The sequence below is a fragment of the Rhinopithecus bieti genome, unplaced genomic scaffold, assembly GCF_001698545.2.
Source record: "Rhinopithecus bieti isolate Rb0 unplaced genomic scaffold, ASM169854v2 scaffold_7884, whole genome shotgun sequence".
Lineage (NCBI taxonomy): Eukaryota > Metazoa > Chordata > Mammalia > Primates > Cercopithecidae > Rhinopithecus > Rhinopithecus bieti.
Genome location: NW_016806331.1, coordinates 6,265,964 through 6,289,468, shown reverse-complemented (window position 1 = coordinate 6,289,468; position 23,505 = coordinate 6,265,964). Strand labels below are relative to the sequence as shown.

Genomic DNA, 23,505 nt, shown 5'->3' with positions numbered 1-23,505 from the left:
TCTGTGAAACTGACCTCACCTTTGCCCCCATTCCCCGCTTCCCCAGACAGGTGGTAGCCAGAACAACCCAGCCTCCCCTCTCCCACCTGCAGCCAGGCCTCTGACTTTAAATGAAAGGAGGTCATATTACCAAGCAACTGTTGTTTATTCTCAGCTGCAAAGGCTCCCTTTTCCTACAGATACAAGACACCCAACACCTGTCTATTACTTCTGGAGACTCATAAACTATTATTATTATTACTCAATTTCCAGGAGAAAATTTAAGTGAAACATAGTAGCTTGCAGGCTAGATTTCTCCTGGGTGCACATCCAAGTAAATGTGAACTGGAAGGCACAGGCACCCCAGACACATTATCGCACTTGCTCCAGGATGCCAAGGCAAGGAACTCCCAAGGACACAGGAACGTCTCCCCACAACACTGTTGTTGCAAGAAAGACAGTCCCCACTCTCAACGCTGGGACACAGAGTCTCTCCCTGACACAACATTCAGAATGGCCAATCCCAACGGTTGGCCCATTATGAGGGAAAGAAGCAGGCAGTGGGCATAGAAGAAGTGGAATTTGCGGCTGGCAGGAAACCTGGAAATACGGACAGAAACGTGGACAATGGTGAGAGCAATGTTAACTGTCTTCAAACACAAAATGAAGGATGGTCAGATTTCACTCTGCAACTCTCATTTTGCTGCTGAGCAAGAGGAAATGCATTTCTGTAGAGTGCAGCATGGGGGATTTGGGATAGATGATAAACATTTACTGAGGGTAAGGATGTTTAAGGACTGGCATGAATGACTAAGGCTGGGTAGAGAATGGCCTTCTCTGTAGATCTTTTAAAGGTAACTGGAGCCTAGTTAGAGGTGGTGGCAGGAAAGAGATGATCTCTTAAAGGCCCAGCCCACCCTACTACTGTGGGTCTCTAAGACCCAGATGGTTTCTTTTTAAAGTAGAAGCAATTCACTTACACCTAAAATAAAGTCTGTTTGAGCTGACCTGTTACTGGCTCAATGGCATTTTGATCACCGGATGCTAAACCCTCCCTGAGACCTATAAACAGCTTTAATATCTTGCACTGATGAACTAGAAATGCAGGGATCAATTACCAGGATGGTACTGAAGCAAGGAAGTGAGGGCTCGGGGATGAAGACAGGAGAAAGAATTGGAGGGAATAACTTAAACTCTTCCCCAGGGTATCTCCTTCTGTTTCTTTCACGAGTCCTCCCTTCATTTCCCCAGGGAGGGGCTCGCTACTTTAAGAAGGGTCAGGGGACGCTGCACTGAATTGGTGTAGTTAGAGAAGGAGTGTGGAGGAGGAGGCTGATGTTGGTTAAATACAACCTAAATCAAACCACAGTTGACTAACCACCACATCCAGCTTCTCCTTCCAAGGAAAAAGGGAGAAAATGCTTCAGGACTTTGACGGAGACTCAGTTTTGGAGAACAGAGCCCTGTGCAGTGCTCTCAACCTTGGGGAGTGCACAGGATCAGCTGTTTGCTTCCAACAGCCTTCACAGGGGCCAGGGTGAGCAATGACGTCACCTCGGGAGAAGGACTGTCACCAGATAAGCCTCATTGGTGTAATTGCTCATCAAAAGGCTTCGGCGTCAAAGAAGAATGTTTTGCACAACATTTGGCTGCCCTTATACTTGACACCAAGAATACCAAGGCACAGAAGGACATTATCTCTTGTCCTCTAAATCTTGCAAGAACTTACGTGCAAACCAGGGCTGAAAAAGACTCTCTGAGGTTGCCCCATCTGTCCTTGGCTGTCCATCCCAAGGAAAGCAGGTGGCATGTGCTGGAAATTCTGCTCTTGCTTTCCTCAGAAGCATTGCAAAATACCATCAGCCTATACTAACTACCAACAAGTGACTGAGTGTGCAGACCCAAAGTCAAGCCACCTGAGTTTTGTACCCATTTCCATCACTTACTAGCAGTTTTATTGTGGCTAAGTTATTTAACTTCGCTGTAACTCAGTTTCCTCATCTGTAAAATCAAGTTAATAAATGGCATCTCCTTGCTGAAGTGATTGTAAGCGTTCGTGCTATGTAGGGCACTTAGAACAGAGTTTGGCACACAGTAAGTGCTCAATAAATGTTAGCCTTTGTTATGTGTAAGTTTCCCTTATCATACCCTTCATAAGAAACAGGACTATTGTTGTTGATTTTCAATGCAGTTTAATTCTACAAGTGGTTGTTAAGCTAGAGCACTGTGTAAGGCTCCCTGTCCAGGAAGCCCTTGGGACATAGCTAGATAAATAAGATACACATGGTGCATTGGAACACATGATCTCTCAAAGCAGAATTAATTAAGTGCAAAATACAAGTGCACAAGAGGTGTGAGTGGAATTAAATTTTAACTAGAGGAAAAGAGGCAGTCTAAGCAGGTCCTATGGAAGAATTGGTATTTAAGTTAATACTTCAAGTAGGAATTTCAATAAAAAAGAATAGGGCATTAGCAGTTTGAATAAAAGCATTGAGGAGTGAAAACTCACAGAGAGGTTTTGAAAATAGGAAAAGATAAGTCAGAGCATAGGGTAGGACATACAAGATTAGGCAATGAGGCTGGGCAAACAAGGGGTCAGATTGCAGTGTAAAAGGGTTTGGTTTTGTTTTGTTTTTAAATTAGAGACAGGGTCTTGCTATGTTGCCCAGGCTTGTCTTGAACTTCTGGTCCAAAGGGATCCTCCTATCTCAGCCTTCCAAAGTGCTGGGATTACAGGTGTGAGCCACCACACCTAGCCTAGTGTTTAATTATAGATTTTATTATTTAGGCAAGGGATACTATTCAGATTGGTTTGGGTTTGGTGGTTTTCTTTTTCTTTTTTCTTTTTTTTTTGGTGTTGAGGGGGCTACATTACTAACTTGTATTTGAGAAGCATCAACTCTGGTGACAGCATGAAATTTGACGTTTGAACTGGAGAAAAAAGCAGATAGGAACCATAAAAACCAATTAAGAGATTATCATTCAATCAGCCAATATTTTGGGAATATTGACCATATATATGAATGGCAAATAGTTCAGATAAAAGATGGAGAAAATCTGAAATAGGGCAGGGGTAAAATGTGGAATGAGAGGAGATAGGCAAGGAAAAGGAGAAACCTCTGGAAGAAAACCAAGAAACAGCAATCACGGGGAAGCCGAGGGGAGAAAGGAGGCATTTATTGCATGGCTACACTAAGCCAGGCGCTGTGCTGAGTGCTTCACCCACAAAATCCCAGCTGACCCTTGCAACAACTCTGAGAAACAAATATCAAAAGTCCTATTTGAAGGTGATGGGAGATTTTACAAGGTGACTTGCCCAAGTTCACACAGCTAGTAGAAGATGAACACAAATTTAAACTAGGGTCTCTTTGCTTTAAACTCATCCTTTTAAAATTATACTACATTTCAAAGAGATAAATGTTACTATATCCTATAATGAAGTCAGGCAGAAGAAAGACAGAGATAATTCCATTAAATTTTGTAATTAGGTCATTGATGACCTTTGAGACAACAATTTCAGTAGAGTGGTCAGAGAAGAAATGAGATTGCTATGGGTTAAAGAGTAGATAGGGAATGAATGAATGGAAGCTGCAAGATTAGACTGCCCTTTCTAGAAATTAGTCAGCAAAAGGAATGAGGGACATCTATTCTCAAATAGTTTTTGAGCATTTACTATGTGTTAAACACCCTTCTAATGCCTAGAGTTAGACTGTGAAAAGTTACTTGTGGTTGGAGTGGGAGCAAAAGGAGAGAGAAAGAGAAGAGGAGAGAGGAGAGGAGTGGAGGGGAGAAGAAAGGGGAGGAGAGGGAACATTTGGGTTGGGGATAAGGTTTTTTTTCTTTTAATTTGTGTGTGTGTGTGTTTTATTGTTGGTAGATGTTATGTTTTAGAGGAACAAAATGTGACTGCATGATTATGCCATTTACAATGGAGTTCTGCCTATATCTGCTAAGAAAATTGGAGCTTCGTGGTGTACCTGGTAATCTAGCAAATCAATCAAAAAGTATTTAATCTTCCCAGACTCTAAGCATACCATAATAGTGAGTAGTGTGAAGTTTCTGAAAGTTTATGAAAAATGATTACTGCTTCCTACAAATATTTTTTGAATGCCTATCAAAGATGACTCTGGCCTCAGTTGCTTCAAATCTGGGGGAAGGGAGGAAGGAGAAGAAAACCAATCCAAGAACTACAATTTGGTAAATTCACTTCAAGAGAAATGTGTACCGAATGCAGTGTGAAAACAGGGAGAAGAATCCTGATCCAGAGAGAATTTCACAGAGAAGACAGTACTTAGTCAAGGTTTGAAGGTGAGCAGAGGCGTTTTCCATGTAGAACAAGGGGGCCATATTTCCAGCAGAAGACCCACATGTGCAGAGGCATTGAGGCATAAAAGAAAGCATGGTTTGATCGCTTCTCGGCCTTTTGGCTGAGGTCAAGTGTAGGAAGCATGGTGTGTTATTGGAATTACAAAAATAACAGTTTGAAGCATAATGAATGTAATGAAAAGGTTTTAAAAACCTAGAAAACAGTTGCCTGGTTTGTTCTGATGGGACAGGATGTTTGCCAAACACCAGGGAGATATTAGCCTTTAAATATTATGTCAAGCAAAAAATTGGAATTGCTTTGTTATGACACAGGAAGGAGCTGAAGAAGACTAGGCTCCATGGAAGATTTTCATTGGTGGCCCCTGTAACCTAGCTCTGGACAACTATTCCTACTGTACCCTGACAGGTTTATCTTTCTGCAAACAATGCATCTTGAGGGAGTAACTGCAAACTATTCACCCCTATGCAATTCTGCACTTGGCACAAACTCTTGCCTCAATGAAATTCACACTGTGGGATGTTCTCACTTTTCAGGAATAGTCCGTTTCCTCTACCCTGCTGCACTCCGCCCCAGAGCTGCCCCTAGTGGCAAGCACCCCTGTTGTATCCACCCCCATCCCTCTCCTAGAAATGGAGACTCAGGACCACTGTACTCACATTTTTGCCTCAATCCAGTGACTACATGGCATTTTAAACACTCTGAAACTGAGATTTAGGGATGAGTTACGCTAGGTAATCTACAAAGTCTTTTTGTAGCTTTCAGGGTCTATCGACTGGAAAGGTCTACTTTGCTTCAGGCAATCCTGATGTATGAAAATACAGATTTAAAAAAATCTGAATCTGGCATGATCCTTCATATAATTCAAATCATTTGTTTTACAGAAAATATTTATTAAAATACATTGTTTCTTTACAAGTATGAAATTTTAATTCAATGATAAACTTGAATAAGGCACACTCAGATGAGGAAGTCATCTGTTGCATAACTTTGGGTGTCCAAATAGACATGAAACATATCACCTTTCCCAGGAAAAGAAACAACTTCGTTTTCTGTGCCATCAACCACTCCCTGGATGTAAGCAGATACCTCTGGAAGACATATTAATTCTGTCTGACAGTTGGACATTTTTATAAGCAGTAAAAATATCACCTTCCTTAGGTGACAGAATTATAGACCTGGAAGAAGCATTAGCTATTTCATTCCATGCACATCCTTTTTCTACTTTATCTGACTCAGGTTCATAGATGAGAAACTGAGGCATAGGCAAGATAAATCTTAGACCAAGATCACGAAGCTGAACCTGAAACTGTTTTATGTAAATCAAACATCTTTCAGTCAAGCGCTACCTTCATGACTTCTAATATTATTTTGACCTCTGAGAATAATTAAAAAACAAACTGCACAGAGGAATCCTAACAGTCAGTCTGAATTTGTTGGCAAACATTCTGTGTGCATCTAATTCCCTCATAAGCCCACACAGAGCAAGAAGTTAATCAAACACAAATACCTCACTAGAACTAATCCCAACACACGGACGTGTAGATTTGCATAAAAGGTATAGAATGGTTACTGGCACTTGGGAAGGCCTTTTTGCTTTACATAAACAGGATACCTGTATGTAGGAAATTCCCCTAATACATTTTACTTGATTGATATACAACTTGGCAAGAACATCACTACTTACTAAAAGTGTGTCTGTAAACAATTAATTTACATGGTCTTGCCCTTTCACCTTAAAGCAAGTATGTGATACCTAGGACTTGAACCACATGAAAAATCTGCTTAGTCAGGTATAGATTAGAAATGTTTCAGTGTCCTAAAAATTTTCAGATTCACCTAAGATTTCATGAGCAAAGCACTATATTTTGTCATTTAAGTCTCATAATAATCCTTTGAGGTGAGTGTCATTCCTTCCCATTGCAGTGATGAGGAAACTCAGGCTCAGAGAGATGAAGCACTGCAGAGGTCAAGATTTAAACCCAGGTATTCTGAATCCCAAACCAGTGTTTTCTCCACTTCACTGTTGCTCTCTTTTGACTTTCTGTAAAATACACATTCAAACAGGTTCTCCCTGTCATCATTTGTGAAGACATGTAGCTGATTTGCAATTTGGCAAATTAATTAATTTGGAGTTGCAATTTGGCAAACCAATACCCTTTGTTTTCTTATTTAATTCAGTCAGTTTCTATTTGTTCCCTAAGTTTCCTTGGGAGTTTGTATTGAATTCTAAATATTAAAGAGAAAAAAACACACTATCCCAAATATTTAGCAGAACTCCCTTGCAATAAATTATTATATTAGCAATACATTCTCTTCATGGCATGTTCAGGCCACATAATCAGTTTCTCATCTGTCTTTAATAATGTAGGCATATCTCTAATTTATAATTTTTACCCAAATGTCTCTAATATCTCTTACCTATTAAGAAGTCTACCTATAGATCTGAGATGAATCATCAGGGTTCGGTAAGTCCTGGTGCTTCCTGGCTCCTATTACCAAGGACTGCAGATTCAAGGCTCCAAGCAGGCACTTTGGACCACAGGAGAAAACTGCGGAGTCCAAGCCTCCACTATGTTCATTTGCTTAAAATGAGGTTTGCCATCCTCTGTTGAAATCGTAGCTTAGTAAACAATAAAAGACCTTTAAAAGTAGACTTTCTGTGATCTTAAGATTCTAATTTAGCTTCCACGGGTAGATCTAACTTGTTTCCAGAATGTAGTCAGGCAATGGTTTAAATCTTACTAGCCAGAGCAAAGTCTTCCTTTCCGAAGGCTTGTTCACATGATCATTCCGTGCAAGTTTGCTACCTATGCAGGACCTTGGACCTTGGAACAAGGACACTGGGTTCCATTCCCACCATAATAAAATCTCCCCACCTTAACTCAAAGAACAGCCAGTCAGCACTCATTGGCCCCATATGTCCTTCAGGCAGAGACCTACTAGGGTACTGAAAATCTAGTCTACTGCTTTGCTTCCTTTTTCTTGCTCCCTCTCTCTCTTTCTCTTTCTCTCTCTCATTTACACACACACACACACACACACACACACACACACTTAGAAATTCCCCTACTCCCTTCTTGCAACAGACAGTTTTTTTTGTTTTGTTTTGTTTTGTTGTTGTTGTTGTTTTAAGAGACCGGGTCTCTATCACCCAGGCTGGAGTGGAGTAGCACAATCATAGTTTACTGCAGCCTCAAACTCCTGGCCTCAAGCAATCCTCCTGCCTCAACCGACCAAGCAGCTTGGACTAGAGACATGTGCCACCACACCCGGCTAATTTTTATTATTTTTTGTAGAGACAGGGTCTGGCTATGTTGCCCAGGCTGGTCTTGAACTCCTGGTCCCAAGCAATCCTTCAGCCTTGGCCTCCCAAAGTGCTGGCCGTACAGGCATGAACCATGCCCAGCAGATGCTGTTAATCCAAAAATAAATGATGAGTTCCCTTCTGTGGGGGTGGTAAAGCCCAGAGTGAACCTACTGGGGACAGTATCACTATGAGTTTGAGACCAGATAACCTCTATGGTCACTTGCAAGTCTAAGATTCTAGAGCATTCCACAGTTCCCAGGTTCTATATATAGCAAGTCCTTGTCTACTCTTGCTCTTCAGGTTGTCCTTTTATGATGTATTTTCTTTCTGTTCTCCTTTGAAAGTGTCCTCAATATTCATTTATTAATCAATCTTCACTAGCGTAAAAAAACCTCAAAGCAGTTTACCCGTACCTCTTTCCAACACATCATTTCCCACCTTGTATCACAATTAGCGATGTGCATTTTCCACCCACCCTCAGACTGTGGCTGCCATCTGCAGAGGATTTATGTCCCATTCATTATTGGTGTCTGTTACCAAGCTCACTGCTCCAGACTGAGCACTTACATTTATGCTCGGTAAATGTCTATGAATGAAAAAATGATGGTGGAGGGACAGGGGAGGACAAGGAACAGGGCCGGGAGGTTTGAAGAGGCACCAAGTGCAATTATTTCCCAGCCTGGAAGTCCTTAGAAATTGCTCTTCTGCCACAATGCCCTTCTGGAGAGAAGGAAACTGAAGAATATCATCTGCTTCAGCTCTGCCATTTTCCTAGGGGCAGCTCTGACTGTGGTCACAATGTTCCTTAGATTATCATATCACACTAAGCCAACACCACAGAGGAGGTCTCGGGAGAAGTAACCTGGGACACTAATGCCTTTTGCCCAGAACATTCACTCCTGATTAACCAAAGTTCAGGTTTTTTTAGGTAAGGGTGTTTGGACTATGAATTGTTGAGGAGCAATTAAAGGAAGGAACAAGAATGTATTTGGAAAAAACAGCTTATCTATCAACTCTTAAGAAAATACCCTGAAACGGAGTTTATTCAATCCTCTGTCTCCTACTGGTAAGGTCCCCCAGCTTAACCATCCCTGAGAGAGGGGATTTCATCCTACTCTCTTTCAGAGATCTCCAGATAGGCAAATCTTCCAACTCCCCTTGGGACACCCTGACAGACTTGTGTTCTGGTGCTGCCCAGCCCTCCAGAAAAATAACCATCCTCTTCCACGGTTTTCTGTTTGAAGGATGCCTGCCAGTCCTGATTTGAAGGCTGACATTAAGCCATCATTTTATTTCCCCAAAATATCTGTTTATTCCATTTGAGTTTCAAAGTGGAAAAGTACCTTAGAGAAAGAAAGCCAGCTTCCACATTTTATATATGAAATAGTTAGGGCACAGTGGTTCATTCCTATAATCCCAGCTCTTTGAGAGGCCAAGGTGAGAGGGCTGCTTGAGGACAGGCATTTGAGACCAGCCTGGGTAACATAGTGAGAGCTAATCTCTACAAAAAACCATTTTAAAAATTAGCCAGGCATAGAAGCATGTGCCTATAGCCACAGCTACAGGTTGCTCACTGCAACCTCCACCTCCCAGGTTCAAGTGATCTTATGACTCAGCCTCCTGAGTAGCTGGAATTACAGGCGCACACTACCACACCTGACTAATTTTTATATTTTTCGTACAGACAGGGTTTCCCCATGTTGGCCAGGCTGGTCCCGAACTCCTGACCTCAAGTGACCCGCCCACCTCAGCCTTCCAAAGTGCTGGGATTACAGGCGTGGGTCACTGCGCCCAGCCTGTTTGTTTTATTGATACATGATAGATGTGCATATTTTGGGGGTGTGATCATTTACTACATTCATATAATTTGTAAAGATCAATTCTGATGCCAGAGTTTATGTTCTCACATGATTTGCTTGTTCTCCTTCAGCGTGGATTGATTTCAGACTTTAATGTCAACATCTCCATCCTAAGGTAGTACCTGATTTGATAAGTCATGAATGCATCTGTACTACATAATGATTGCATGTGCCTGTACAAAATACCATTACACATTCTTTTTTTCTTTTTTCTTTGAAACGGAGTCTCGCTCTGTGACCCAGGCTAGAGTGCAATGGCGCCATCTCAGCTCACCGCAACCTCTGCCTCCCAGATTAAAGTGATTCTCCTGCCTCAGTCCCCTGAGTAGCTGGGATTACAGGCACACGCCACCACGCCAAGCTAATTTTTGTATTGGTAGTAGAGACGGGGTTTCACCATGTTGGCCAGGATGGTCTCGAACTCCTGACCTCGTGATCCACCCATCTCGGCCTCCGGAAGTGCTGGGATTACAGGCTTAAGCCACTGTACCCTGGCTACGCATTCTTAATATCCATCACATGACCTGTTTGAGATTAATGTAGCCCTTGCACTTCACTGATAGTTACCTTGTCTTCCATAAGTGTTCTGGATATAGAAAATCTGAGTTCAAATCCTGGATTCACCACTTATTACCAAGTTCATTCATCTCTCAGTGCCTCAGTTAACTAATGAATATCAGATTGATAATAATAGTGCCCATCTCAAGGGCTTATTGTGGAAGATAAACAGATAATACACATAAAGCACTTAGCTCAGTCGCTAGCACATAGCACACACTAAAAAAAAAGAAAAAAACAGTTGATGGTTACTTCATTTTTATGTCTGCAATCGCGTGTATAGTCATCACACTTTCATCACTCATGTAATGATATCCATTCAGGCAACAAGTTATGCCTGGCTGCAGGGACATATCACACAGCCACCATAGGACACTATAAAAATCCACCTTTTCTAAACAGTGCCACACAGGCTGCATTTATGAAATCCAGTTACCATTTCAGTAGCTCCCTACTCATACACACAGAAAAAGATGAATAAAGACTGAGGTCAAGTTAATAGCTTAAAATAGAGGTTTATTTATTTTAAGGCCTGTGGAGTAGCAGGGAGTAGAAAATGGTAACAATTGGTACGATTATGATCATTATTCCTATCACATCATTATTATCACTAGTATGAACAGAACTCTTGGGCTGGTCAGCATCTCAGATTTCTGTACTTGCTTTTTCTAAAGGAACTAGAGAATGCTTCATTGCTCCTTTACAACAGGAGTGGTTTTGCCATTCAATTATCATCTCCATCACACTCAATAGAAGTTAAAAGATGGCATTTTGGTCTTTTATTCAAGCAGGGGATCTTTCTACACCTTTCATTACAAGAGAAGCAACTGGTATAGCTAATTCAATGTACTGTAACTAATGCCTTGGAAATGCCCAAAGCACACCAACCCTAATCCACTTTGAAGACTAACTGTATTCCGCATGCTAGGTTTTGTATTAAGCTATACATTATAGTGAAATCAGCCCTAGGGGAAAATCCTCTTTCAACCCAAGCTAAAACCATTTTTATTTATTTCTAAAACTTACAAGAGCCTGATGCAATAGAAAAAATGAAAGAAACCTCAGTAATAAGATACCAATTTAACTGTTGGCTGAGCTACTGCAATGGCAGATATGTGGTTTTTGAACAAAGGTTGTGTGTATGTGCATGATACCTAGAACTCCCAAGATGCATATCGGTCCAAAAAGTAACAGTGACTATATTTTAATAGAAAACACTAATAGCAAGCTGCAAAGTCACCGTTTTGCCTATGAGGCATAATGGCAAAGTTAGTTCATTAACCAGTAGACTAACAGGAGAGCCGCTATTAAATCTTTTTAACACACAAAGAATTGCGGAAAGAAGAAATGAGTCGCTTGGAAAAAAGTGTCTGAGAACCTAACAACATTATTTACCCTGGCAGAAGAGTAAATGGTCAGAGAATTGCATCCTACCCAGATCAAAGACCTTAATGATAAAAATGATCTTCACCTGACCAAGATCTAAGGCGTCCTGAAGTTCACCAAGAATACAGCGCTCCATCCCAAGACCAAACACCCCCTGGCTCTGCTATGCATTGACTGAAAAGATAGCAATGTCATCATGAGAACAAGACAAGGCTTTGGAATTTCAGATAAATGGGGCCCAAAGGAAAGGCAGCCTTGGCTGGGCGCGGTGGCTCGCACCTGTAATCCCAGCATTTTGGGAGGCCGAGGCGGGCGGATCATGAGGTCAAGAAATCGAGACCATCCTGGCAAACATGGCAAAACCCCATCTCTGCTGAAAATACAAAAATTAACTGGATGTCATGGTGCACGCCTGTAGTCCCAGCTACTCGGGAAGCTGAGGCAAGAGAATCCCTTGAACCTGGTCGGCGGAGGTTGCAGTGAGCCGAGATCACGCCATTGCACTCCAGCCTGGCAACAGAGCCAGACTCTGTCTCAAAAAAAAGAAAAAACAAAAGAAAAAAGAAAAGGCAGCCTGGCAGCCTTAGGGGACTTTCATACCAACCTGCTTCTCCAAGACGCGCGTAGGCCATTCTGAATGCATTTCAGCAAATATGAACTACCTTTCAAAGGGCATGCATGTGTCGGCGAGAATATCTTCTGAAAGAGAGTCAGTGTTGTGGGGTGGTGAAACCCCAAGACTCTAGAGTGAGGCAAAGTTCCGTCCCTGCTCCACTATCCAGTTATTGAGGGACTTCAAGAGACTTGCTCACTATCTCAACCTTGGTTTACTCATCCATTCATTTAGCCTTAGAATAAGTTTACTGAGTAGTTATATGAATCAGACACTGTTCTGAACAAAACACACCAAAATCTTTCTCCTTGAGGAGCAAACATTCTCATGGGTTGGGGGTAAGAGCTAAGCAATGGACATAACGGTTAAGTAAATAAAAAAACAGGTTGGAAGGTGGCGAGAGTTATGCAAAGACAAGGGGGATAGGGATGACATAGGGTAGTCAGAGTAAGCCCCATAAGGAAAATTACATTTGAACAAAGCATATCAATAAGAGAGGGAGCTAAGCATTCATCTATGAAAACATAATAATACTGGTACTATCACAGAAGGTTGTTGGAATAATTAAACGAGATGTGGTGCAGAGTACGTAACACTGTGCCCAGTACACAATAAGTGCTCAATAAATACCAGTAAGAATAATAATTATTATTACAATGATGATGATGATGGACTGGACACAGTGGCTCACGCCTGTAATCCCAACACTTTGGGAGGCCAAGGTGGGTGGGTCACCTGAGGTCAGGAGTTCAAGACCAGCCTGGCTAACATGGCAAAACCCCGTCTCTACTAAAAATACAAAAATTAGCCAGGCATGGTTGTATGCGCCTGTAGTCCCAGCTACTCAGGAAGCAGAGGCAGGAGAATCATTTAAACCTGGGAGGCAGAGGTTGCAGTGAGCCAAGATCGCGCCATTGCACTGCAGCCTGGGCAACAAAGCGAGACTCTGTCTCAAAAAAAAAAAACAAAATGGTGATGATGATGATGGATTTCTAAGACCACTAACAGTTTCTTCTAAGCCCTTCTGAGATCATCCACTGTACAAATAATAACCACTTGTTTTCATTAGACAACCTTGAATAAATGATGACTTGAACTGCATCTTCTCAGAACAACCACTTTTTCTGCAGACACAGTCCTATCTGACTACTAAGCCACCCAAGGTCATTCTTGCGCAAGGGTTACAGAAGACGCAATTGAAAAGCGTAAGTCAGTGAAGGTCAGAGAACTGCTTCTCATCGGGAGCTTGCTCTGTGCAGCCCCTCTTCTTGGAAGCTGGGGTGGGGGTGGGACTGGGGTCCTGGATGACCTCTGAAGGTTTATCTCTGCAGGATCTGCCTACTCCTCAGGCGAAGACCTATGGGTTGAAGGATCTGAAGGTACCTCACGTATCCTGCAGCTCGTCAGAGAAGGAACAAATAGAAAGAAACCCCCTGTACTTCCTCTGGTTCCTTCCCATGTGGAACATTAAATTCATGCCTCCATTTAAAAGAATGTATTATGGGCAAATGGTCCCTGAATTTGTAGGGACGTTTCCCAATGCCTCCTTACCCCATAATTACACTTCCTGCTGTTTATTGGTTAGTTCTGTATCTGATACATGTTACCCCAGCACTGCTATTAATGCAGTGAAGGAAACACCAAGAGGTCAAAGAAAGCAGAGGGCCCCAATCTCTCCCATGGACAGAATATGCTTTGCTCCATTTCTCAGAGGGATAAAGAAGGATAAGAGGCAAGGCAGGAGTGGAAATTTCATCGCTGGTTTGGAGAGCAGGAAATCTACGTTTGAATAAGGGCAGGAGTCCAGGACCAGGTGAGCTCAGGGCAGACTGTGATACAATCGAGGCTTCATTCCAGGGAGGTAATACTCAAGCTCAAGATGAATTTGGCTCTAAGTCCATCACTTATAAGGTAATAGAGAGAGTGCAGGCTGGGGGCGATGGTGCACGCCTGTAATCCCAGCACTTTGGGAGGCCGAGATGGGTAGATCACCTGAGGTCAGGAGTTCGAGACCAGCCTCAGCAATATGATGAAAACCCATCTGTACTAAAAATACAAAAATTAGCTGGGCGTGGTGGCATGTGCCTGTAATCCTAGCTACTCAGGAGGCTGAGACAGGAGAATCTCTTGAACCCGGGAGATAGAGGTTGCAGTGAGCCGAGATCGTGCCATTGCACTACAGCCTGGGCAACAAGAGCAAAACTCCATCTCAAAAATAAAAACTAAATAAAAAGTAAAGAGAGTGCATATAGGTCTTTGGGGTTTCTTAGCTTAAAAAATGAAATCAGACAAAATTATGGGGAAAACAGTATGTTCTCAGGGTTGGGCTTTCTATATCAGCACAACATTTTTGGAAAGCAATGTGGGAAAATGTAGTTAGAACCACAAAGCTAGTAATATCTTTTGACCTTACAATCCTGCTCCTAAGAGTGTTGCAGTTTGGGGGAGTGGGGGCATCGGAATTAGGCAGACCTGAGTATGAATCCTGGCGCTATATTCACTGGCTTGTGTGATTTTAGCTGAACTACTGACTTCTCTCGGCTCAGTCTCTTTCTGCATAAAAGAGGAAAAATAACATGCACATCATGCATTGTGAACATTAACTGATGCACCACAGGTAAAGTGGCAAGTACATGATAGGCACCCAGCAAATGGCTTTAGTTTTTCTTTAAGAGCAATAATTATTATTTATTCTGCAAGAGAAAATGTTTATTTAAGTGAAAAGTTGACAACAACCAAAACACCAAATAACAAACTGACTAAGGAAATCATTATATTTCCACTAAAAAAGAAATGCAACTAATTAAAAATATAAACATATATCCACTCTATATTAACTAGTTTATGATAACTTTTGCATATATTTGCTGGAAGTGGAATAAAAATACACATACACTTACCACATTATGTATCTCTGTGTATGTATATGTATTACATACATATACAACACATGTATTTATATATAACATAATTTTCTATGTTGTATTAGGTAGTATCATTATAGATTTCATTTGTTCATAATAATTGTTTTCAAAACAATAAAAAATATTTTTAACTTAAAAATATCAAAATTGGACGCTGAGGCAGGCAGATTGCTTGAGCCCAGGAGTTCAAGATCAGTCTGACAATATGGCAAAACCCCATCTCTACAAAAAAATACAAAAATTACCCGAGCATGGTGGTGCACACCTGTAGTCCCAGCTATTAGGGAGGCTGAGGTGGGAGAATCGCTGAAGCCCTGGAAGTCAAGGCTGCAGTGAGCCGTGATGGCACCTCTGCACTGCAGCCTGCGTGACAGAGCAAGACCCTGCCTCAAAAAACAATAATAATAAAATGGCAAGATTAAATTAATTCCTTAATTGAAAATGAAAAAATCAGGGATGTGCAAGGGGTCACTGGGTATTTCTAAATCTCTGGGGGAATGTTAACTTAAGCCAATAGTACCAAGACCACAATTGCTACATCAACCCTAAATAATAGCAGATTTGTTCCAGAGCTGACATTATGATTTCCAGAGCTCTACCTACCAGGATTCCCAAGGCCATCATCTTCCTCATTTATTTAATTATTAGATATCTGTTGCAGATATTTATTATACCTGCTATATGCCAGGCACCATGCTAGGTGGTAAATGTATGAGCGTCCTGCCCTCAATGAACACATAACGTACTAAAGAAGATAAGTTATTCAAATATTTAAACGTGAGGCAGTGAGGTGTGCTATGGGAGGCACACAAGGCACTTTGGGGGTTTCTTCCATTTTCTCAAACCATTAGATAGGCATGAAGATGGAGATGTGTCTTACAGGTAAAAATAAATAAATAAAATAAAGCTTGCCTAGCAAGTCACTTAGTAATTAAGTGGCAGAGTGCGGGCCTGATCTCATATCTTCTAATGACACACTCTCTGCTCTCTTCACTCTAGCACAGCCTCTCCCTACTTAAAGTGATCTGGAAGTTCTCTTTGCCAGCATCTTCTTTCTAGATGTTCTTTGTCCTTCCTCAAACCTTCAGTAAGCATGTGCTCTTCCAGCTCTCAAGAAGAAGAGATGGCTTCACTGCTCTTACGGGATGTGGTCTGCAGCTGCTACTGGTGGGTGAAGCAGGGACAAACAGAAGGGGACTGGTTCCAGGGTCTTGTGTAGGCAGAGAACCATGATTCTGCAGGTGGGACTCCCTGGCAGTACCGGAGTCACCGATGGAGCATCTAAGGACATCTGGGCACAACTGATTTTGCTAGAAAATATTTGGTTTTGCTCTCTCTCTGAGACTTTGGGGCAAGAAATCTGCTTCTCCCCAGATCCTATCTCCCTCCCTTCCACCCCATCATAACACTTTCACTCCCCTTTCCTCCTCCGTTTCTTTCTCTCTCCTCTGTTCAGTAAGATTCCCCAACACACAATTTTTTTTTTGGCATCCGTTTTTTTTTTTTTTTTTGCTTCTATATACTCCTTTTTTCTTGTCCCCAAATCTTCTGTTCCATGAGTCCTGAATGGCTGGTCCCTGACCTCATAACGGTAACACTCACAGTCTCAGCCACCTGCAGGCCTCCCTGTGCTGATTAGAATCGGCCTGTCTGGCACAGGGGGTCAGAGAGGGAAAGGCACAAGGCAGAGACGGAGAACACAATTCTAAAGTCTGATCTTGTGACTCAATAAGTCCAGCTCCACCACAATTTGGACTCATTGGACCTCAGTGAGGGTAAGTTACAGAACTACTGTTCAACACTAAAGGAAAGCGTGAAGTGAGCACTCACTACGCCTTTAGAGAAAGAACACTGTAAATGTTCTAAAGCCTCTTGCTTTGGGCTGCTTGTTGTGGGTTTTGTTGTTAGTTTGTTTGAACTATATTTTTAGGCACCTAAGTCACAGACTTTGAAAGCAGAAATAAAGCCTTTCTTTATTTTTCACAGGTCCTTGTTTGCAGGAATCCATGCTGACTGCAGGCAAAAGTCCCAGAGTTTCAAGCATGTGTCATCTGTCTACAGGTAATTAGGCTCTGCTGTGGTAACGAGCACCCAGGGGACTGGATGGTGGGCACATTTTAAAAACCAAAGACGAATAATTGACAATCGCAGTCTCACTCTCAGAAACTTCTGTTTGGGTGTCAAGACAGCGAAGGGCAGGCAAGACAGATACCAGAAGTGTCCCAGCTGAGATATGCAAGTTCTTAGCAGTGTCAGGGGAGCAAGAATGGGGCATTTCAGAGATCAGATCAGATGACTGAGGCACAGTTACCAACATAAACGCCAACTTCTGTATGTACACAGCCCTTTGAGATTAAAACACTGCTACACATATAACACTCAATAAGGGAAGTAGGATAGGTGGGATGCTACTTTATAGGTGAGAAAAGAGGACCAGAGAAATTATGCAATTTGCATGAGTCCCATAGTAAGAGGCAAAGGAAGGATTTCCAGCCAGGTGTGCTCCTTCCAAATTACCATAATTATCAAAAGCACTGGCACAGCAGTTATGTGATAAAACAAAGAACTGCATTGAGAACCTAAGTCTTCTTAATTTCAGGTCAAAGTCTTTTTACTACCTAAAAAACCAAACTATGTAATCATATTTCTTTTCCTATTGTCGTTGGTAAAGATTAATCAGCGTTGTCTCTGGGTAAATAATAATAACATAAAAAAGAGGGCAAGTGTAATACACCAGCTCAATTCTTGTCCTATTGCATCTAGTCTTCTGAGACAATAGATACTGTACTTTATCTGGAGGATAGAAGCAACATTCTGCTTTCAGCTGCAGTGGGCTTTTGTCTTCAGAGGTCTAGCTTAGAAAAACACAAAAATGTAAATATTGACAGGCTGGGTCAGCATCAGTGTTAGGAGGCAGAGTTATCCTGCATGAATTCATGCTTAGCGTAATTTAGAGATAATTCAAATTGTCCTACCAGAGTCCCGGTACATCCGAGTGAATTCCACTTATGTCTAAATGCTCACTACCCATGAGTGCCTTAGCGCATCGGTAGTCTTGTCAAACTCCTTCAGTCTGTCCTATGGACAACACCCTCTGGCTCAAGGGCTGTGGCGGAGGAAAGGGAGGGAGTCTCAGAATTTATCTTCACTCAATTCTGCTGTTTTCTTAGAAAACAGTGAGCTGTAACATGCCATCCATTTACACATCAAGTCATCCAAGTTACTGTGAAAAATAAAATAGAATTCTGATCCTTTGGTTGGGCAATTAGTCACTTCCAGGTTCCAATACTAGTTTTAACATAACCTAGATCCTGTATCTACACAAAGTAAGAACAGTGCGGGGTGAGGGGGAGTTATCAGCCATGCAAACAAACAAGTAGCTGTAAAACATACAAAGGGGCAGAAAATCCCAATTGGGTTTCTCCACCAGTGTAATGCCATATGAGAATTCCTTTCCATTTCACTTTGTTTTCTATTGTGTAACAGTCATAGAGTCCTGACCTTTTCTGAGAGTGGCTGAGAAAACGTTAAGTCCACAAAAGCTGATTATTCCGTCAAGTTTACGCGGTGGGACAGTGATTCCTGGCTTAGGATTTACCATTAGTCTATACAGTCATTCCCACACTGGTGTTCTAAAGTTTAGCTACAATACCAAAGGCTTCAAAAGGCCACTTTCCTAATCCCATTCACAGACATCTACATTCTCTCATTTGAAAGTGTCAAGATGATGATCCTAACCCCCAGAGCCTTCACCTCACCCTAAGAAAAAACCTCATTGCTTTAGATTCAGGACCCTGTGGAGTTCCCTTAGTGGGCAATGAGCCATTTGCCTATTGTCTATGGAAAAGCCTAGACTGTGTGCCCCTGGGGAGCCGAGGCTTTGCTTTTTTGAACGTATTCGCAGAACTTAGTTTAGAGGCAGTACGCAAGCAGCACTCAAAGGATACCTGTTAAATCAATGAGCTCACCTGCACATTTAATTTTGGGAGAGGAGAGAGATAAGCTTAAGCCTGTCAATTTGATTTTCTTTGGCATTCTGGGAGTCTGATTCGGCCCCTCATGCTCTGAAAAGGTCATGAAACTAACCCTGTGTAAAACTGCCAAGCTATAACCCAGACAGAAATGGCAGATTACCTGGTGGTGTGACCAACAGGTTCCTAATGCCCTCTGGTGGCCAGGATAATTCCAGCTGTCCAAGTCCCCACAGCTTTCTTAAGGCTTTCAATTTAAGCATCCTGGAAGCCAAGAGCCTGCAGGTTTCAACTGATCCGTCTCCTCCTCCAAACAAGAGAGTCCCGGGTCTGCAAGCCAGAAACATGCCAGCCCCTTCCCAAAGTTCCCTGAGGAAGTTTCTCATCCATTTCCTGAGAGCAGATGGATATGTCAAGAAGCCAAAACGGAACCTTTTAATGTGAATTGCCTTTCAGTGAATGGTCTGTGGTTTCGAGTGTTCCCCGATAAAAACAAACAAACAAAAAAAAAATTCAAGGGAAATAATAATTTCCAGTCTGGAATGTTCAGCTTTCCATTTATTTGGGATTTTCAGGTCAGCTCACCCTTCTGAGCGTTATAGACCTGCAGAAGCCTTCACATTTTGTATTGCTAGCATTCCATGATTACATTCCCGTTTTATGGAAAGACAAACTGAGGATACAAAGCAGTTATTGAAAAAACAATAACCATTCTCTCAAGTCTACAGAAGGCTTTCATTTTTGTTTCATTTTACATATGTGGTAAATGAAAAAGAAACCTAAACTGCCACGGGGAGTTTTAGGGTAAATACCACAGGTGCAGGGATCTGTATGTTTTATTCCACTGTTGACTTCCCAGCATCTGAAACAGTGTCTGGCACATTGATGTATATTTGGTGCATGAACGAATGAATGAACTGAGCCTGAAGACAAAGAGGTGTTTTGGATGAGAATTATTGTATATTGGTACTAGTTAGTCCTTACTTGGAGAAAATGTCATCTCCTCCCTTGAGACCCCTTAAAAGAGAGTTGAATTCTCATTTATCCTAAAAATTATAAAATGTGAGGACTGGAAGGCTTTGGTGTCATTCATTTACTTCATAAATGAGGAAAATGAAGCTCAGAGAAGTTAAACAACACTCCATAGATCACAGAGCTATGTAGTGCCAGAGCCCAGAGTGAATCCAACTCTTCACCCCTAACAATTTCTTTAAAAACCAACAATGGCCAGCTGCAGTGGCTCATACCTGTAATCCCAGCACTTTGGGAGGCCAAGGCAGGTGGATCACAACGTCAGGAGTTTGAGACCAGCCTGGCCAATATGGTGGAACCCCATCTCTACTAAAAATACAAACATTAGCTGGGTGTAGTGGCGTGTGCCTGTAGTCCCAGCTATTCGGGAGGCTGAGGCAGGAGAATCACTTGAACCCGGGAGACAGAGTCTGCAGTAAGCCGAAATCATGCCACTGCACTCCAGCCTGGGTAACAGAGCGAGACTCCGTCTCAGAAACAAAAAACAAACAAACAAACAAACAAAAAGCAACAACGGGCTGGGCACAGTAGCTCACGCCTATAATCCCAGAAATTTGGGAGGCTGAGGTGGATGGATCACTTGAGGTCAAGAGTTCGAGACCAGCCTGGCCAACATGGTGAAACCCTGTCTCTACTCAAAATTCAAAAATTAGCCAGAAATCATTTGAACCCGGGAGGCAGAGGTTGCAGTGAGCTGAGATCGCATCACTGCACTCCAGCCTGGGCAACAGAGTAAGACTCTGTCTCAAAAAAAAAAAAAAAAAAAAAGCAATAATGTTCAGTTTTTGACTGTGGCCCACAATAAGAAGCATGATGTAACCCAGTATATATACATACACACATGCAAACAAGTGTGCACACAAAATACTGAAAAAGAATTTAAGAAGCAACACTCACCTTCTCCATGTAAAGCAAGCTGGTCTGATGTACGGTCTATTCTATTTCCTTTTTCATAATATTCTGCTCATAACTCGCTAAATTCATTTTACAACCTGAAATTTTAAAACACTTCCCTATAGCATCTTGCCTGCTATACCCTCTCTCCTTGTACAAGGCTAAAGTCCTCTAGGATCTTCTGCCCATAAAGAGAATGAGAGTGATCAGGTTTTGGGGACCTGCTGGCCCAAAGTTCCTAATTTTCTGACTTGGTACAGGCCGTATCTCCCACTGTCAAGTTTCATCTCGCTTGCAAGAGTACAGTCCAAACAAGTCTCCTTTCTAGCCAGGGTAACCACAACAGTGCATCTCAAACACAGACCCAAGTTATCCTCAGCAGCCTTGTGCCCGTCCTTAACTGGCTCTCTAGCCCACAAGTTAGCAGGGATTGGCATCTCTACATAAAATAGCAAGTCCTTATCTCCCGCTGGCCCCTCTCCACTGCTGTCACTCTCCCCCTACCCTGGGAGCCCCCGAGGGGGGAGGATGGTGGCAGCAGGAAGAAGAGCAGAGAAGGGTCAGAGCAGGACAAGTGGTTGGGTCTGAGGTCACCAGCTACATAAGTAGGTGTGAACAGATGGACTGCTAGACAGTCTTAAGGCTGTAAGCAGTCTCTCTCTCTCTCTCACACACACACACACACAATTACAACATACTCTCCCTTCTTTTTAACTGTTTGATGATTTTCTCTACCATCTTTTCCCCCAACTTCTACCAAATTCTCTCTCTCTCTCTCTCTCTCTCTCTCTCTCTCTCTCTCTCTCTCTCTCTAACATAGTTAATATGGTGGGAAGACAGTTTCTTGGCTATTTCCCTTCTCACTGATAGGTTGCAGCTTTCTTCTCTGACTTCCCATTTTTCTGCTGAAAATCAGCAAGACAGGATTTGGCAAGAGAGTGTTTTGTGGCAGCCAGTGCTGAAAACTTCCCTACAGCAACCTGGGCACATTCCCACGACCCCCTGACAACGGGCAAAATTTCCAAGGTTGGCAGCTGAGCCCCTCTCAGGAGCAGTGCAAAAGCTGCAGGCTGCATTTGTCTCTTAACAATGAGTGTCAACTTGCCTGCAGGGCTGCACAGTGAAGGCCATGAGACAGCAGAGGAAGTTGGGTAATGCTTTGAATTTTTATCACCCATTTCAGATTTTCTCATGAATAATTTTTGAGACTAGGGTTCCAGGTCTGGGGTTCTGCTCCAAAGGAGAAGATTAGAATGAAGTGGGGAGGCAGCTCTGCCACCAAAGTGCTGTGTGATCTTAAGTCAGTTGCTTAACCTCTCTGGCTATCATTTATCTAAATTTTAAAATGTGAGATTAGATTTCAAAAACAACAATTGATCGGTTACTTTGAATGGTCTTTTCAATTGTTCAGAAACTAATTTATTCTATTGAAAATAGTCAAATAAAGGAAATGAATCGAGCATTTGTTCTTGCTTTCCCATATCGACCACAATAGTGAGGAATCAGATACTTGTTGAAGAGAGATACCTCTTTGAAAAGTATTCCCACAAATTAATAAAAAAGAAATGATAGAAGATTACTGTTTTGCAACATCCAATGAACTGATGAATCTACACATGGAACAGTAATCACTTTCACACCACAAAAAGAGAGACAATCAGGCATTACGTGCTTCTCAATGAGAGAATATAACATCGTGCGTAATCCTGCCAAAAAGATCAGACCTAGGCAGATAAAACTTCTGGATTCAGCAACCAATTTGCAGAGAATAAAAGGGACAGAGAACATGTTGAACTGCACTCTGAGGATGAAATCAGCCAGCTCCAAACAGTGAGAAACTCTGTAAGTCAAATGTCCTAGGTTCTTTCAAAAAAATAAGGTAACAAAAAGAAAGACACGTAAGGTGAGCTTGTAGAGTTAAAGAAACTTACCAGATGCATCAGTTTTTTCTTTTTCTAAAAGGGAAAGACTAGGCTAGAATGCCAGGAGAGTCACAGTTGGGTGATAAAACTAATGACAAGCCAGCCAGGTGCGGTGGCTCACGTCTGTAATCCCAGCACTTTGGGAGGCCAAGGAGGGCAGATCACCTGAGGTCAGGAGTTCGAGACCAGGCTGACCAACGTAGTGAAACCTCTTCTCTACTAAAAATACAAAAATTAGCCAAGCGTGGTTGTGCATGCCTGTAATCCCAGCTACTCGGGTGGTTGGCTCAGGAGAATTGCTTGAACCCAGGAGGCAGAGATTGTAGTGAGCCGAGATTGCTGCCACTGCACTCCAGCCTGCGCGACAGAGTGAGACTCTGTCTTAAAACAAAACAAACAAACAAACAAAAACAAAATGAGCAAAAAAAACTAAGAACAAGTGAGGAAATTATTATTATTATTATTATTATTATTATTATTTTTTTTTTTTTTTTTTGAGACTGAGTTTAGCTCTTGTTGCCCAGGCTAGAGTGCAATGGCACGATCTCAGCTCACTGCAACCTCCATCTCCTGGGTTCAGACAATTCTCCTGCCTCAGCCTCCTGAGTAGGTGGGACTACAGGCATGCACCACCACACCTGGCTAATTTTTTTTGTAATTTTAGTAGAGACAGGGTTTCACCATGTTGGTCAGGCTGGTCTTAAACTCCTGACCTCAAGTGATCCACCTGCCT

General features: G+C 42.2%; 1 protein-coding gene across 7 annotated transcripts in view; it reads right to left on the bottom strand.

The window, feature by feature from the left end:
* GRAMD1B (GRAM domain containing 1B) overlaps nt 1–23,505 on the bottom strand; it is a 282,810-nt gene that overhangs the window by 210,777 nt on the left and 48,528 nt on the right. For 2 of the 7 annotated variants that reach the window (XM_017875632.1, XM_017875633.1), the window contains exon 1: nt 6,725–7,012. The exons of the other annotated variants lie outside the window; for them this stretch is intronic. In XM_017875632.1, coding sequence (XP_017731121.1) covers nt 6,725–6,762 — 38 coding nt within the window. In that variant the 5' untranslated portion in view covers nt 6,763–7,012. Of the gene's footprint in view, nt 1–6,724; nt 7,013–23,505 lie in introns of those variants that run through there. 7 annotated transcript variants of the gene reach the window in all.